The sequence below is a fragment of the Pygoscelis adeliae genome, unplaced genomic scaffold (assembly GCF_000699105.1).
Source record: "Pygoscelis adeliae isolate BGI_AS28 unplaced genomic scaffold, ASM69910v1 Scaffold232, whole genome shotgun sequence".
NCBI classification, from domain to species: domain Eukaryota; kingdom Metazoa; phylum Chordata; class Aves; order Sphenisciformes; family Spheniscidae; genus Pygoscelis; species Pygoscelis adeliae.
The window spans coordinates 5,231,546-5,250,509 of NW_008824473.1; the positions used below are offsets into that span (position 1 = coordinate 5,231,546).

Below are 18,964 nucleotides of genomic sequence, written 5' to 3' on the forward strand. Positions count from 1 at the left end.
CCTTTAGCTGGCAATCTATTCTCAGGAAACTTTTATATGAAATCAGCTCCCTCTAGGATATCTCTTCCTCCATCAGACCCTCTTAAATCTGCAACAAGTTCAAAACTTAAAAGTGAGGTGTGAGGACAAGCAGACGGAAATGATAGTCTCAGCATTGTTTCCTTAGGAAAGTGGGCTAAAATGTCCTTTTTATTTTTCCTAATTCTAATGGCTATAGAATTTTTGCTGAGGCCTTCAATTATCCTGATCAGCTGTGTTTCATCACTTCTAATTTATGGTAATTTGTATTATTCTGCCTTTTACGGTTGTAAAAAGCAACAATATATTTTTTTCTGTGAAGACTCTAAATCCCCAACAGGAATTTGTCATTTAGGACTGGAATGCCAGCTGTTGATCTGGGATTATGTTGCCAACTGCTTTTGTTTTTATTGTCATTTTAACATCAAGTATGGAGTGTGGCACACAGTAGGGATATGCCTTCTTCCGTATCCTACTGAGTGTGGCATCTCCACAACTTGACTAGACCACTACCTGTCATAACTGATACTGTACAATTGATTACATGTTGTTTAGCTCTTCTATGCAGTTGCAAGCACACAGTCAGCCTTAATCAATGAAATTAATAAAGGGGACATAACAATATGATATTCTGTTTTACGTGCCTTTTAGCATAGTTGTGTTTATATTTCTTATCTGTACCCCAGTGGATAGTATTTAATGCAGTTTTTCATTAATGCTAACTTAGTGAAGTATTTAAATGTTATTTATCTCTTTACATATCTTTCTTTCAATTCAGTTATATCCCTAATCCAACTCTAACCCGTACAACTGAACTATTTTGAGAAATGTGCTTTACTTTCAAAGAAAGTGCCACGTGGCCGTGAGCACAAGGGAGCGCAAGCACATTTCAGAATCTGAGCTGCTGTTCTTAGCAGGAGTATCTTACATATAAGTGTTACACACTTAACTTGATTGATCTCTGCAAAAGATTTGTGTTAATGTTGTCCATTATTATTATTAGAAAGTATTTTCCTTAAGTTGCAGGGACACAGATGACAAGGAGTGCCAGTGATGCTGTGTTTTCATTAGAGTATGGGAAATGAAACATCCTCTTGTACCTTGCATGGGGACACAGTTCCATAAATTCTTGCTATCACCAGGCTGCTGCTGGTGATAATAAAATACCAAACTAATCTTCCTTTCAGAAGTTTTAAAATATCATAGTATTAGTACAAATAAGGGAGTTTTTTCTGAAAACAGAAAAGTTGTAGAGACTGCAACTCAGTCATCATTACAAAGCAAGAGGGCTTTAATTTGAATCCGTGGTGATTCTTAACAAAATTTTTGTTCTGTTGCTCAGTAAAGCATCAGAGCTCAATGCCAAAGAAATGGCAAGTGGGAATAGAATAAAAGTTTCTGGTTTCTCTTTGTCCTGGTCTAAGCAGAGGACCAGATTTCCAGAACAGACGTGCGCTAGTTTACTGAGATATAATGACACGAGCAAGTTCTACCCTTGTGCTTCAGCTCCAAGTTGTACATGTACTGTGGCTTTCAGACCTACTTGTGGAACATACTGACGCTCCTGTTTAGGCTGTCAGTGTGATTAGTCACGTTAAAAGGATGTTCCTTTATACCAAAAAGACACAGTTGATGGTGTAGATTCTTTTTTTTTTTTTTTTTTTTGTCAGGACTTTGATACAGCATTCATACAAGAATATACTGAATTGTGTAGACCTATATAAAGATAATTGATATTGAATGCTGTTTTAGACTGTGGTGGTTCTGATCTGGATGTCACTAATACAAATATAATTCCAAGATGCTTTTTGTACACTAGAGCAATAGGAAGGCGAGCAAGTTAAACAATGAATTAGTATATATAATTTTTTTGTCATATTTTTTCCCATTTTGGACACAGGGAGAATACTAATGTTAATCAATGTTTTAAGTTTGGCTGTTCAAAACAAACAAAATAACCCAAACACACCACAAGTGCTAGTAATGTAGCAGCAAACATAATTAAATATGGAACGTGTGCAGAAGAATTGCATGGGTGTTTAACAAATTAATTTAAACCTGGGTGGATGTATGAATAAAATAATACACTGTGACCGGTGGAATTTAATATTTATCTTCAAATGGTAAACCCTTTATTTAGTGTTTTCCATTTATTTTCCTAATGTATATAAACACACAGTTTTAAAGCTTTGCATGTTATAGGGGACAGAGCTGTAGTTTATTTCTATTCTAAGGTAATATGAGTTTGGAAGGTGTTTTATACAAGTGTGTGTGTGTATGTATATATATATGGAATACATCTGCGTGTATATATATACACACACACCCCTAGGAAAAATTATATATATATAAAATACATATATAAAAGTATATATAGCCTTTTATATATATCCTTATATTCTAAGGATATGGATATATCCTTATATTCTAAGGAGATATTTCTTTGTGTATGTATTTTTTTTACTGCCCTATGTGATGTTATGCTATTTCTTTGAAAAATCATAAATTACGTTATTATTTTCTACTTATATACATTAAATGGAGGGAAGTGCCAATCCACAGGGAGCCTGTTCTTCATAACCTCTTCTGTGCAAAAGATGCTACACCTTGCTGAATGAAGGAGTAAGCGTTGGTCTTGTTTCTTGTGAGTTGTGTATCTGCTTGTAGTACCTCAGCTTTTCTGGTCACATAAGCATCACTACAGAGAATGGAAACCGTAAGTGGAGTTTTCTCTTGTACCAGGAAGGAGTAATAAGGTGTGACAGCGATTGAACCTGGAACACAAAGTTGTGAATTGTCGTGGACACTAGACCAGGTTGCTTCCCTTCTGTGTTTGCCAACTGCCTCTCTGCAGCTCGGTGGCAAAGGAACCCTATAAGAATCATGAGGCAGAGCTTCCTCAGGTTGTTGGCCTCATAGCATTTCGCTGCGGAGAGAGGCAGGAGTTTGTACTGGTAATAACATGAATCAGGATCTTAATCCATAAGACCTTCTCACACAAAGAACTGAGGAAAAAGGGGGCTTTCTCTCAGCATAATTTGCAGAAGTGGAGAACAAACCCCTAAATTTTAGCTGACTACTTTTGTTATTTACCCATATTTATTTTAACAAAAGTCAACAGGACTGTGGATATGACCATTGTGATATTCAGAGCATCTGTTGAGGCAGAAGTGGGAAGATTTTACGCTTTTACTTGGCTAGAACATAATCTGTATAAACTAAGTTTTGTCCATATTTATGCTTTTTTTAAATTTATGACTATTTATTTATTTTAAAGAAATTCACCGTGGGAGATGTTGTCAGTTCCAACATAAGAGTGCTCAATGAGAATGGTATAGATGCAAACTCCTTCTCGTACCTGAGGACCAGATTCAGTGATCCAGACCTCTTCTAGTAGTATGTTCCTGTGAAATTTAAGAAAAACAAATGTTCTTGGAATTATAACTCACTGAGTCAGTCACCATCCCTACCCTTCCCCCAGCCCCGACCACCCAAATTCAGTCAGAGTGGTGTTGCCATTTATCCCATGCTGACAGTCACCTCTAATGGTTTGTTAATTTTTGTCACTTTAGGTAGGAAGAAATTGGCTAAAATACAAATACCAAGTGTCAAATAGCGAGAAGATAAATCTTTACAGCCTGGTAGCTAATGAATTTCTTGAGCAATGAAACCCACTCTCTTGGCTTATCACAGAGAGGTTTTTTTTTTTAATTGAATTCTGATTTTAATGAACTGGCAGAACTGCAGAACATATTCTTAAATCAGTAAGGTGTTTATTTTGGTTTCCTCAAAGTTCCAACTGTCACAGCCCAACAGTGGGAGAAAATTATGAAGCATTTCAAAATAAAGCTATTACTGGCAACTTTAACTGTAATTTTTATCGTTGTTGAATTTCTTTTTTTAATACAGCCAAGCAGAACCTATCTACCTACCAATCTGATGTGCCAACATATTTAACATTTTAATTGGTGCTGAACAATGTGTGTATTTTGACAGAAGTTTGTAATAGAACACTAATTAAAATAAATGATTTTTCAAGAGTATAACAGGCATGTCAGACCACTCCAAAGTTAACATTTCTTGGATATTTGTATGCAATTCTCAAATATCTCAGTTTCTGCAGTTCCCTAATTTGATTCCTATCACAGTAAATTGTAAAACTCAACTGACTTAAGTACAAAGTTATGCTAGTGCTGCTAAAGCAATTTTTGAAAATCCCACCTCTGAACTAAACTCAGCAGCACTGAGGATTGTTTTCACCTGGACAAACTGGACAGCTTGTCCAAACCTTCAGCGTATTACTGAGCACTGGAATAGTTCAGTGTAGACTTTCACTTCTTTCTCCAGGTATTAAATGAAACTGAACAAAAACACATAAATTTGACTTTTCAAGGAAAATTTTGAAGCTTCATTTTATCCTTATGGGAGTTTTCTGTGACACTCTTGTTAAAGTATTTGATGTCCTTGTTAAACCTTTCTTCATCATGCATTATAGGTGTAACACTTTATTAACAAAAGCCTTGGTCAAATGCTGAGGAACAGTGTTCCTCTATTACATAGTAAAATATTTTTTTCCTGGCTATAGTCAGGGGAAATGTTGGGCATCTTTCCCCCGCCCCCTAAAAGTATCTGGCTCTTTGGCAAAGTTTTCAAGCAATTGTGCTGGCCCTGTTGGATTTAACTTTGGACTCTACCATGCTGGATTGCTAACTTAGTTTCTAATGCTTTTTACCCCTTGATATTTTCTTGTAAATAATTTGAATTGGAGGAGATTGTTTGCTCCATAGAAGTAGGAGTAAAAACCCAATGGTACTGTCAATAGCCACCTGGTCAAGTAGTATATCCTCCTGCTGTTACCCCTGCTCTGAAGGGAAGTCAGAGCTGCCATATCTCAGCTAACAAGAGAAGATTTCTCTGTAAAGCCTTTGTGTGGACACCCTGCACCTCCTAGCATCCCCTAACACGAGGCAAGCTAGGTTTGTCTATGCAACAAAGTTTTGTTGACACAAGTTATGTTGGTATGAAGAACCAAAAAAACCCAATTCATACCATAGCACTGACACTGTTATCCTGACAAAAAACATTTGTACAGGTGTTTTTTGTACATTTGTACAGCTGCACAGGTGCAGCTGTGCCAACAGAAAGGAGCTTCTGTTGGCTTTGCCTAGAACCTTGAAAGAAGGTTGCGTGTAGGTATGTATATGAGTATATACTTATGTATGGGCTGGCAAAAAGATCTTACGTGCTCCTTCTACAGCAGGGGGCTCTGCTAATGTAGTATGTGTATGTGCATGAAAGGAGGCTCTGCAGCATAGACAGCTCTACACCGGTTCTCCTGTGCAGCAGCCTCCCACCCCCGTGAAGGACCAGACCCCTGGTCTGTGGAGACTGGAGCACAGGGACTGCAGCTCTTCTCAGCTTTCTGCAGGGTTTAGGAGGTGGTTACTCACGTCCTTCAATCCTTCTCCTTGTCCTGGCAGAGTCTGTCTTTTTGGGGTTTTGTCTTCAGTAATTTTTTGTTCATTCTTATTGAGAGGTGGGGTTTAAGACAGAAGTATGTTCCTTTATCTCTTCTCATTTACATGCAGTGTAATTTGATCAAGATTAGTTTTGCCCCAGCAGGTTTAAGTATAAGAGGCGCTTATCTAAATGAATCAATTATATATTGCCAAGTATATGATTTAGTTTGAAAAATTAAACTTAAGAAAAATGGCTTTAGTTTGGTTTTCCTAGAAGTAAACATGCCCTCAAGAATGAGAAATTCCTTTGGGTTTGTTGAACGATCTCTTTTCATTGTAAATTAATTTTGAACAATACCAATGAATATACTAGGTGACTTTGCCAGCCATTTGAATGAGATAGATGAAGTGTGAGCCCTTATATGTATTTTAAGACTCTGCACAATAAATCATACTGTTACCAGCTATTGTTTCTTTGTAAAGTTCAGTTAGACTTATTTAGCTAGCTATTGGTCTAAAGCAGAGACTTTCAGTCACTTTCTTAAGTATGGGGAAGAGGACAGAAAGAAGTCATGAGCAGGCAATCCAGAACAGCTGTCATGTCTCTGAGTAGATGTGTTCCCGGCGAGGGTGCTGTGCTCTCACTCACACTCTGAAGTAAACCTGCCTCCTTCCCTCCATGTATTTGATGCCCTCTGTGAACCTCCACGGTCTGCTACTTGGAGTACAGACTTTGCCTACATGCTAGGAAAGCCCTAGGGTTTTTTACTTCTGTTTTTATTCGTTAGCATTTGTAGTATCAAGTATAACAGAATATTTTATTCATAGTATTAGAAAGGAGGCATTGTCCATATAGGGTTATTCATTTGCTGTCATTATTTTATTTCTAGTATCTATTTCATTATGTTTCCAGTTTCTGTTACAAATATTCCTCCCGCCCTCCTTCAGCTTTTCCCTGCCCTAGTATGGACAAGAAGTTCAAGCAGAGTATGTAATATAATTTCTATTAGGACTCTCTGTGGGTAAAAAGAAGTCATCACTTGAAACTTTAGCATTTATTTTAGCTATAAGATGTTCCCTTGGATGTGCACACATGTAGTCCAAAGTCATTTGCCTAAATTAAAATTGGCTACTTTATTTTGTAATTGTGAATAGTGGGAATGTTTCTATGGTTTCATGTTATCTGTCCTCAGCTTTACAAAGCCTCTTGCCAAAGCTGAAGATGTATTGAAGATCATTTATTACCTTCCTTTACCTTTATTCCATAGGGTACATATTGTTATTTTTAGTGCCTGTGGTGCAAGTATTTTTATAATTTATAGAAGTGTTTGAATATGGTCTTCCTGAACTGTTATATTTAGAATTGACTTCCTGGCAGGGAAATTCTCACCTTTGGAAATTGAACCTCTAATGATTTCTGTCTAGTTTGTGTGGGATGTTCATGACACTTATTTTTTTATTTATTAACTTTTCAGCAAAATTGCTTGTTTTGTGGGGGGAAATCCTCAGTTTTCTCTAAATGCTTTAAACATAGTGGTTTGATTAGAACATGTTTGAGGGGGTTGTGGGGTTTTTCTTCCTTTACAAGCTGTATAGCTACTGTATTTAGGTACTGTATTTCATTTTAAGGGTTAGGTTTATCTAAATCCAGTGGAAACAGAGCAATGCTATTCAGCTTTTGTGGATCCCTTTACTGAGTCAGACTCTGACTGTGCAGGGAACTACTGATATTAGAAATTAATTTCTAACATTGATGTTAACATCAATGAGCAAACTAAAAAAATATAATTTTTAATCTGTTTTTAAGTAAAGCTGATGATCTAAGAGTTTAGAAGAATATTTCAGAAATATGACTTGTTTCTAACTGGATGCACTCAAATATTTGTGGACTTCTAGGAGTTTCTTATTGGGGAAATATAATTAATTTTTATATTTCTTGGAGAAAACAAAGCTTATTTTTGGTTCTTTTTCTGTGTTCTCTTGACATGAATGGAATATGGAGAAAATTTTTTGTTCTGTACTAGATTCTGTACATGTGGAATTGCAAAATACTTAGTGCATTGAATGTGCACTGTTTTACAGTGTTTTCTCAGACCATCAGCAGCAATCTGGGAAAAAGCTAACATAACAAAACCACATAGCAAGTTTCTCATTATGTGTGTGAAAGAACACTTGTAAAGTATGATACAATTTCTTTACATAAAACTATCTATTCAGGATATCTTGAGATGTGCCTGTGAACAGAAGAGTTTATTATTTCATGCCATCACAGCAATGCTAAATTTGACATAGCTGTAATCCTGATAAAAATAAGTAAATCTGATTAATCAGGCCAGAGATGTAAGTGCATCAGGATTTCAGTTAATTTTGTACTGATATTTAAAAAAAAAAAAACTTAGCAACTAGTTTTCATTGTACTGTACTGGCCTCGTGACCTCTATAGACTCAGTTAGCTTCAGGCTGAATTTGTTGTTTTCAAGACTTAAGAAGGTGCTATTCCATTGTAGGTGAAAATGCCTGTTTTGCTAAGGAATACAGTCTGATAGTCTGGCTTGGTTTGTCGGCTGTGAGTTTGTATCCTGATACCACTACTCATGGTCAGGTTCTAAACTGAAGGATGTGCTACCTTCAGTGATGATGCCTGTGCCAGAGAGGAGACCGAATATTTCATTGTCAGATTGGATGAGGTGCACTTACATTAAGTGCTTTCAATTTTTGGTTTTAGCTTGGACATTGTTTTAAGAGCTAGAGAAGTCTGAGAAGCATAAGAAGCCATGAAAGACTTTGAATTAAGTGTGAAATTGTGTTACGAGTTGTTCTGAAAGAGGTCTGCTCAAGCTAGAAGAAATGCTTGGTAGAACTTTGTTTTAGACGTGCTGCAGAGTTTATCTGTATTTTACTGCTTGAACGCAAAACTTCGATTGAAGTTTACAAATAAATTATACCAGAACTACCTCATCAGATAGCCAGGGGCAGAAAGCTGCAGTTTGGCACATGGCAGGTTTTTGCTGCACTGATTCATGTGCGTGCGAGAGGAGAGGAAATGAAGGGTGCTGTCATCAGCTGAAACTACAGGGAAGTTTTCTGCAGTAGAAACTGATAAAACAGATTGTGATTTAACATACTTAGTGTTAGCCTAATAGATCAGAGAGCTCTGTTTTATTGACTGAAAAAAATAATGTCAAAGCAATAGAAGCAATCTGTGAATAATTATGGCCTACGAAAAAAACAGAGAAAAAAACCATCTCCCGAATGGTTCAATGTAGCATATCCGCAGTGAACCATTTTCATTCGAGGGTAGGTTCACAAGGTGGAGGAAAAAGCAGTGATAATGATAGTACTGTTACTTCTCCTGAGAAACTTCCCATGATTTCAAATAACCAAAAAACACATGAAATCAAGGTCTGGTAAGATGGGAGACTAATCTGTTATGCCTTAGCTCTTTGGTCTGTTTGAGTTTAGTGCCTTACTTATGACTAATTGTTTGTAGTTGTTTTAATCACAGTATCAGAAATGTTTTAGTATTAGTAGGCAAATGTACCATGTGTTCAAAATTTAAAGGATTATTTTTAAAAAGCAGACCATGCCAATTTTGGTGATTCATTAGGAAGCTTACCAGTGTCACTTTTTCATATAAGCCCATCTTAATTATAAGATCATTAAGATATTCATTTGGAAGCTGTTGTCTATATTTTCTGAATTCAAAGCTCTTAGAAGATTGAAGACTAATGATTTTCAATTGAGTGACAGAGACTTGTATTTTTTCATATTTTTTTCCTTGAGGGAATTTTTTTTCTCTGAAACTGCTCAGGCATCTTTATATATGGATGCATTTTATTCACATTCTATCCTTATACATCACAAAGTGGAGGGAGACCGGGATGCAGTGTTTGTTTCTATCTGATATGTGAATGTTTCATGGGAAAATACTTGGGAATAGGCAGAGGTGATAAGGTTATGTGTAAGGATTTTTCACAAATTGATTAAGTACCACCCACAGAGTTTTGGCTATTTTGCTTGACAGAAAACAAAGATGAGCAATTATTGTTTGCTGTTTGTGACATCATTTATAGGCTAAATTTAATTTTCTACTGAACATCCGCTTGGTAATGTCATGGTAATAACTTCCTATTGATTAATTAAATCTGTTCCTTCTCCTCCTTATTTGTAACTCGCATAAAGTTGCTCAAATGTGAGTCCATTTTATTACTAACGGGCTGTGAATGGAAACACCGTACACATTTTCATTTTCTTTTTAGCTTTGCTCAGAAGTAACAATTTAAAATTGATTGCCTTATTCAAATTTATTCTCTCAAAATAAGCTATAACTCTGAAGTCTTTCAGAATAGTTTGCTTTTTGAATTACGAGGCATTTTTACTATGCTGGCAACATATAGAATTGTTGTTTATGAATTGGTAGTATTTAAAGTACTTTAGAAAGGCGCTAATTTGAAGGAAAGGGAACATCTAGTTCTTGAAACACTTTATGTAAAATAGCCTGTTGGGTAGACAGAGTTTCTTTAAAAAGAACTTTTTTATAAAAGATAATGCTGAATGAAAGTGGTGGATATGAGCAGATCGGTATCCAAAAGTAAAGGAAATCTACTGAGACTAGTGTCACTCCTTTATAACAAGGTTTTGGCATTTGAGTGTTGCATTAGATTTCAGCAGTTTTGGACCCTTCACTGAGCTGGAGGAGATGGTAAATTTAGATACCAGGAAAGGTTAAAATATAAAGCAGGCACCTCAAGGATGTGGCAGCATACTTGATGTCTGACAACATTTAAAAATCTCTACAAATTTCCGGAATATGATAAAAATAACAACCATTTTGGCACAAATAAGTTGAAAATTTGAAACTGGCTCATTTCATTTCTCTCTTACTAATTTTGAAAGTTCAATTATTTGCTTATCTGTATTTGATGCTTTCAGATTTGACAAACATCGAGGCCTTTGCCTTATTTATGTAAGCACTTTCATGTCACATTGTCCCTATGCGTCTTTAAGTATATAACAGAAGAATCTCAGTTTCCTGCTTAATGCACTAAATTACAGGAAGGCTTTTCCAGTACTCTGTCTTGGCAATGTTGGTGGCAATTTACTGAGCTACAAAGCATTTTTCACAGCCTATTTGTCTGATACATTGAATTTTGGATCAATTTTACTGTAAGAAAAAAATGTTGTTTGAGAGTTTTAGTACCTTAGCATTTGCTCTGTTTACCTGAATTGACAGCTTTCCTCCTTGGGTTGGAAGAATCTATTTAGGTTGGCTTTAATAGCAAAATTTGTAATCACTTTGTGGGAGCTTAAACTGAAATCTCTACTTTATTTTCAGTCTGAAGTACAGCAGGCTTATTTGAAAAGAAACTGAGAAATACCAGCCTCAGAGTAGAACTGTTTTTAGAAGAACTTGTCAATGTCTAACTTCAGATTGTTTTCCTCTCCTGCTCCATTAATTTAAATTCATTTTAAATCCTAGTACTTCAAATCACAGACAGCAATTTTTTAATTTGAGTGCCATTGAATGTTAAATCTATTTTTTATTATTTTTAAGTACTTGAGAATTAATGGATTATCCGTAGGATACTGATCTTGCAAAGCAGTATGTCTTTAAGCAAAGTCAGCGCATATCAGTTGAAGTTTACAGTTACATCTGTTTTGGCTGTGTTATTTAATTACTTGTATCATTCAAACAGCAAGAAAATTAATGTACTTCTCAAAACATTAGTACAAGTAGCTTTGTTAGCATTAGACAAACTACACTAGGTTTATTTCCAATGAGCTTATTGATATTGGTGTCTGGGAAGACATGGGTTCCAGCCTGGGTCTTTCCCGCACTTCTGGAACTCACATCTTTGTTCCCCTTCGGAGCTAAGGAAGGTGAACTTGTAGTGCTGTGTTAACCTCAGGTGGGAAACTCTGGCAAATGGTTTCCTGAAGCTTTCAGGAACTTAATTACTTCTGAGACCCCTACCTTTTCATGAGGTTTGATTAAAATCAGCAAAAGGTGCCAAAACTTTCAGAGGACACATACAGGTGTCTACAAAGAATAATTGCATAAGCTTTACAAATTGTTCCTGCACCAACTGGCTGTTTTTCACTGATGCTTTTAACTTCCCTCATCAACTGCCCGCGTTTCATAAGGCATGTGATAACCAGGCAGGTTTACTGCTGCCATGCAGAATATATAATGCTTGAGTTCTCCCTGTCTTCCCTGCAACATGTCCCATCTACTCTGCCTCCAATTTTCCTGCAATTTGTTGCAACTTATTGAGCCCTCTACCTCTCTGTCAAATTTAGCTAATCCTGGTCGAGGTTTGGAAGCTTCTGGGCAAGCAGGCAAGATTTACAGAGGCAAGGTTTCTGTAATCTTACTATCTTTCTATAGAAATCTCACTAAGAAATCTATTCTAACAGACTCTCCTGTTGTAGTTAAATACAAGAATGTTCTTCATAGCATGATTGGTTGTAAGGCAGGAATTCTTTAATGTATGGCAATATTTTTTCTTTAACATTTGAATGCCAAATTGAGCTTAATCTTTTCCGTGTTAATCAGCATTTGAGACTATCTCCATCTTGTGATTTAATAAGTGTGCCAAAAAGCTTCCATTAATCCTGTTTCCCAAGGACCTCAGATATAACTTGGCAAGTCAGAAATAACAGAGTGAATCTGAGTTCTTCTAGGATTGAATTAATGGTATCTCATACAACAAAATCTGCAAAGGGAAGATATGGACAGTCTTAAGATGCAATAATCTTATATACTTCATGCTCATCTAAAAGTACATGGGATACATTGTGAGCTGGAATATTCTGAGATATGTGGAACACTTTCTTTTGAGGACTTTAACACTTTAAAGCAAGGAGCTAAAGCAAAGTAAAATTAAATGGGAAATTTGTTCTTTGCCTACCTTGCCCAAAAATCAAACCATTTGTATGCTATTTCATTTTGTGCTAACAAGTGACTCCTTCACAATGTACAATTCTTTGGAGTAATTTGAAGTTGACATCACAAGGTTTTTCATATTGAGAAGAAATTTAAATTCATGGTACTGGAAAGAAAGATTTAATTAAACCTAGTTTAGAAGTGGGGAAGTTCTGGGTTCAACAGCCTGGCTGACAAAGCATTGCGCTGTAAGCCATGAGTTTAAATAGCCTTAGACTGAGAAGGCCAGTTCTCTGTAGTCCAATGCAAATGTTGTAACCATTAGGACGTTCTGTAGAACAGCCTTGGATGTTTAATGTTTGAAATCTGTAGTTTGATGTCTAGCACACTTTTATTTTTTGACACAACCCAGTATCAATGCAAATCACTGATGGATTTCAGTATTAGTTGCATCAGACCTTTATTACTTGACATACTTAGTTCATTTGCATAAATCAGTGACCAAGCACAGAAAAGAGGGCTGATAGGGAACTGGAGATATCTTGTAGTTCATTTATCTGTTTCTTTCATCATAATGAAATCAATGAAAGTGACATATCACCAAATACCATGCTACTATCAAACCTTGAGAAGGGTTCGGTGTGGTTTTGTAGCATTGTAAGTTAAGGTCTGAAGTATATGCATGGGCATCTCCCCCTACCCCTATCAACGCCATGCTCTGCACTTCATGGGTTCTTGCTTGGGGGCTGAGTCCTGTCCTTGCAGAACTTAATTGCACAATGGAGCTTTTAACCCAGAGAGGGTGGTGAGACTTTATTCTTTGCCCTCCTCTTCCTAAGATATGAAATCCTCTTATCCCACCACAATCTCTGCTTTCAGCCATTCCCCTCCCTATACCCACGGTCCTCTACTGACTCTGTGTGTGGCATTTTTGGTTTGCTCTTGTGCTTTGCTAGTAAAAAGAAAAGCATTTCCAGATAGATGGTGGACACAACTTGTCTCTCGTTTGGTTCTCTCTCATTGATGTAGATAGCACAACCCCAGCACTTAGGGAAGAAAAGATTTTTGGAGAATCGGCAACAGTGAGTCCAGAGCATGTAAGTTGATCAGGACTGTGCAGGATGGCACTGAAGACACAGGAATAGCATTGTGGATAATGCAGCAGTATAAGTTCCTGATAATATTGATATGATTTAGTATTACTTATATTTAAAATCATGACATTATGGTAGTAGTAGTATTACATCCATTACTCTCTGATCCTACCTGATTCAAAGGCAGGGTCAACTACACATAAATCATTCTTGACAGAAACTCATCAACATGCCTAGGTAATCTTGTAAAGGTTTGCCACTAATTCTGCCTAGCAATTTACATTCCACAAGATTATTTTAAAGACTTAGGAGAATTTTTTTTTAATGGCTGACAATGATTTTAAGATTCTTTCTTTTGAAAATCTGTTCAGCTTTACAACATAAATATATTTTGGGTACATTGTAAATATTGTGTATTTTAAATACATCAGGCAAGACTAAAATTTCCGCTTTGCGTAGCTAATGGATATTTTCGTCAGCTGTCGATTAAATTTCAGAGAAACAGTTAAATTGTAACCATTTTAAAGTTTTATTTTGTAAGTGTTGTGGATATTGGAAACATAATTAGAGGTAATAAAACTTGACTATCTCAGTTCATTTTAGTGTAAAAATAAACTAAAATTATCTAAAGGTATAAGAAGTTTCCAAAGAAATCTCAAAAAGTCATTAATAAATCAGGTAAAGTTGTTATGAAGGACCTTCTAATGAATTAGTGATGATTTAACCTTTCATGACTCAAAAGTGCCATTAAGAACTTCAAGGCACAAACAAAACCAGAAGTGACTGGGAAGATCATGCTCTCTCACTTAGCCTGGAGCAATGTTTATACATCAAAGTTATTGCTCTCTTAACTTTGCGTTGTGTGGATCTTTTCTGTTGTTTCCTCCTCTCATTTTCTGAAGGAATCAGTTTCTCAAAAAGTAATGCCGCTGAATAAACTACTAAAAACTACTTAATTTTTTTTTTTTGTTCTGAAAGAAGAGGTTAATTCATACTAAGCAAAGGTTTCATACTATAAAGTTGGAAGGAACCCTTGTGATCATCTAGTCACATATGGATTTTTCATCCATATGACTGCTGTGAATGAATTTCTTTATGAACTAGAGATATCTTTTTGAATAAAACTCCAGTCAGCAGTAGTATTTATTCGAGCTTTAATTCAAGCTCTAGTAGTACAGCATGTAGCTTCTCAATCATATGTACCTGAAACATGTGCCTAAAGACTGTTGAGATTTCTCTTATTGCCTCATCCATCACAGCTGAAATTCTCTCTTAGGTCAGAATGAATTGGTATCATGAATTGGACCTGGTACAAGAAGCAAAACTGAAGGCCCTTGTGTGTGTGCATATATGTGTAAATAGATTTTTTTAAAAATTAAAAGCCAGCCTTTTCTGCCTGTCTTCTTGTATGGTTCCAATTAAATGAAGACAAAGGCAACTGCATCTTCAAATGGTGTTTCTGTATTCAAGGATGATGTCAGCAGTGGAGATCTGCAGTATCCCCCTTCTTCAGTCCTGGCAACAAGTTCAAAAAGGAAGTCAGAGAATGAGAGTGAATCAGCTGTGCATAATGTGGACAAGCAAACAGGCATCTCCCCCTCCCTGGGTAATGCTTTGGAGCACATTGTGGAGCAGCTGGATGTTTTAACTCTAGTAAGTATGCAATAACAGATAACACTTGCAGTGGAAAATGATAATGCTGTCAATGGGCAAAAAAACCCAGGAACCATGTTCATATCAGAATATTAAAGTCTGTGGGGTTATTTTGAATAGCTGTACAGTCAAGTGACTGTTTTGTTTTTTCCCTTTCAGCAAATATTGATCGCATGTATTGTGTTTGCTAAAGTGAAAGCTTCCTGCTACATAATCATAAAGATTATTGTTGTATTTTTAACTCTGGAGGAAAAGAGTCACTATTTTTCAGTAGTGAGATCTAGTGGAGATTTACCAGAAGCCAGTTGTTTAGCAGACATTGTCAGATTCCAGCTTGAACAGTCATGCATTAGCAGGGGATGAACAAAGTAAATTGGCAATGTACCGTTAAATCCCTTTTCAAACTTAGTGTTCAGTGTGTTGGCTTAGGTGGGAATCTAAGCAGTGGAATAATTCCTAGTGTCAGTGAAACTGCACAAATACTAGTCTCAGTCAGTGACTCTGAGTCACTTGTTTGCAAATGCTCAATACTTCTTTTCAGTAATCCAGATTTAGCCAATCTATCTTTTAAGATACTACTCTGTAGTCTGTAATATATTAACATTAAACCAAATCAAAAGGGAGTGGCTAAGGGTTTTTTCCTGCGTTCTTTTGCAATATATATGTTAACTCAAGAAATAAGTTTTGGGAAGTATGGAGTCAAGTCACCAGTTGAAAATTATTTGTGTAGTAAGTTGGATTAAAAAGAAACTGCCAGCCTGTGTCCAGAAACCTACCTTTTCTGATGAAGGTAATCTCTTGGAGAATGCTTTTTAACAATATATTTTTTCTTACTTCCTTTTTTTGGGGATGCCTTAGAAGTTTCTTTTAGGTTTTTGGAAGACATCATTTGGGGTCACCAGTGATGGCTGGTTTTCTATTGAGATATGGATGCAACTTTCGTATAGTATTTCAGAGTAATTTATATATGTACGTATATATTTCTCTCTGAGAAAATATTTTGTGAAAACAATTTTAAACCTTTGGACAATCTCCATAGATACAAAGCCATTATTTTTAAATAGTTGTAAATAGTGGAATAGCTAAGGAAAAGCCATCTTAGGATAATTTTTCTTGTTGAGTTAAAATGATTTTTCTTATGTTACTATGTTGCACTCTTTTATAATGCTGTGTGAGTAATATAAAAACAAATTGAAATTACTGTCCTCTTCATGCAGACTATTTCAATCCTGGAACAACGTCTGACTTTGACTGAAGATAAATTGAACGAATGCTTAGAAAATCAGCAAAAAATGTTACACCAGGGAAGACAGGAAGAATAAAAGATGCAAACGAACTGTATTGATGAATATGTTTCATATATTCACAAGGAAATAATGAATGTTACTTCCATTGGATTTTGCTATAAGCAAAAAAAAAAAAATCTTTTTCTAACAAGTCAATACAATAAAAACTGAAGGAAAAAATATAACACATTTTAAACATTAGTAGCAAGCAGATATTCTGGTTACATATTTAATAAAGTGTAGCCCAGCCAAAACTAATATTTTCTAAAATAATTCCCATTGAACATTGCAGGAGTCTTATTTCAACCTAATAAGATCTTCGAATACTACTAAGCAACAAACTACGTAGTTTTAGATGATTAGCAATTATTATGGAAATGCACTATGTAGGTTTTTTAACTCAGGTAAGGATTGTGAAAATAACGTTCTTTGTGCTAAGGCAACATTACTCAAGCACCTAAATTCCATAAGACCTAATTAGCCCTAACGCCAAAAATGCCAGAGGTTTTCTTTGTCCCTTACATACTCTCAAATATTTTACCAAAAAGTAGCAACAGTTACTCTATACCTTCTAAATGTTTTAGTGATGACTGCAAGAAGATGTAGTGGAAAAACTTTGTTACAAATATGAAAATGAAGTCGCTTAAACTTTGAAACTATAATTGCATCTGTGTGAATTCAGCTGCAAGACTGAGGCAGTCAAGCACTTCTGCTTTTCTCATCCCTATCAAAATTCATTTTTCATATTTAGAAAAATAAAAATCAGCTTCATACTTCTGAAGAATATATTTGAACCAAACACAAAATGATACAAAATCTGTATCATAAATACAAAAGATTGTCATCCTCCAAGGATTTCCACAGGTTCTCAAGTTTTGCATGCTATGAATGTCCCCCATCAGTTAATGCGTTATGAATTAAGCCATAAATCAGGAAAGACTTTGCAATGTATGATGATTTTGGGTTTATTTTTAATAAAAATGCAATTTTTAGAAAGACGATTATAGGTCTTGTTTTTTAATAGAAAACATCTATGCTTCTTTATGTCTACCTATTACACCTCATTAACATCAACAGAGTTCAGCTTAAGTACAGAAGCTCACTGTGCAAATACTATTGCGGTTCAAGCCAAAGCAATGAGCAGTCAATTTTTCTTTTATAACTTTTCATTTTCTCTCATAGTAATCAGATAGCCAGGCATCACCTCATTTGCTTGGTAAACTCTGAATTTTACTGGCAAGTACTACATATTTTCAGCTCAGTCTTAAGTAGTACTGTTTATTGCGAAGAAGCAGTCTCCTATAAAAATTTTAGATGCAACTATTTCTATGCAACATCCTAGCCACAGATTTTTTGTGAAAGGATGGTCTTACATATTCCAATATAAATAGCCTGACCTTTGATTATGCAATTGTTCATAATGCTATATAACTCATAGTTATGTAAATACTGTCTTTTAGGTCAGATGTACTTTGCTTTATGCATTTGCAAATACTCTTGTGGTCTTTGCCTTTTCTTGGCTCTATTAGAAGACGCAAAACCATGTAGCTGTTAAAATCCTTTGCTTGTTTCTTGTTTTCTCTGAGTGGACTATATATATATATATGTTTTCAATCTGTAGATTTTTTGTTGTTGTTGTTAAGCTTTTCAGGATTATCAACAAGATTTGGAAATTTCTTTTACTTCTGTATTTTTTAATAAAATCTCTGCTGAAATTTTCTTTTCTGCCTTAGCTCCTATCACTAATCCTTCTTCCTTTTCAGTACCCATTATGTGGAGCATTTACTACTTAATCCAGTTTATTCCTCTGCTGTTTGTGAATCTGGTGAACTAACGTAACATTTCCAAATTAAGATATGTTCTTGTCGTTCTATCAGGTGGTCTGTTGATATTGAAACTCAACATGCATGACACTTGGGATGTCTGTATAACCAGAGGTGGTTGTCTGAGAACAGGATGGAGGTATTTTCCTCAAGCTGTGATGGCTCTCATAAAACACAACCACAACCAGCTAACATGATGTTTCTTTTAAAGGAACATTGGTGTGGGCTAGTTATCTTATTCTCTTGATCTATATAATTTCAAATAAAGCTATGGAATAGAAAAACTTCCTTTAAAAGCACCTGAAGAGGCTGGCTAAACTCTCAGAAGCATTTACTCTAGGGTTTGTGCTCAGGCAAATAACTGGTGACTTGACTAATTTGAATTATCTAATAGAGCTAAGGAAGATGACTGCTGTTTAGCCTTAGTTGTGCTTCTGCACCATGTGAAAAAGTAATTGCACAGGCCTTTAAATGATTATGACAAGTATATCTGTCTTGCAGACTGCAGTGAAGTACTGAAAATCCATACTTGTTCTCAACAAGCTGAACCACCTACCTAATGCAGTCCAGCTTTTCTCAAGCTAAGTTATCCCTCTGATAGTAAATGTAAATAGGCCACCTTGTTGGAAAAAGACTGCTTCCAGCATCCAGGCCAGCTACTGCAAAAATGACTTAAATACTTATTAAAAAAAATAACACCAATGTCTGAATGACATGCAGTAGATCCCCAAGGTTTGTGGGGGAG

The 18,964-nt window shown here is 35.8% G+C and overlaps 1 protein-coding gene across 1 annotated transcript in view; it reads left to right on the forward strand.

Annotated features, from left to right (window-relative positions):
* POC1B (POC1 centriolar protein B) overlaps positions 1-16,516 on the forward strand; it is a 46,453-nt gene extending 29,937 nt beyond the window's left edge. Inside the window, exons 9-10 of the mRNA XM_009321331.1 lie at positions 14,928-15,110; positions 16,328-16,516. Of these exons, the coding sequence (XP_009319606.1) occupies positions 14,928-15,110; positions 16,328-16,432 (288 nt within the window). The 3' untranslated portion in view covers positions 16,433-16,516. The remainder of the gene's footprint in view (positions 1-14,927; positions 15,111-16,327) is intronic.
* The last annotated feature ends 2,448 nt before the right edge of the window (positions 16,517-18,964 follow it).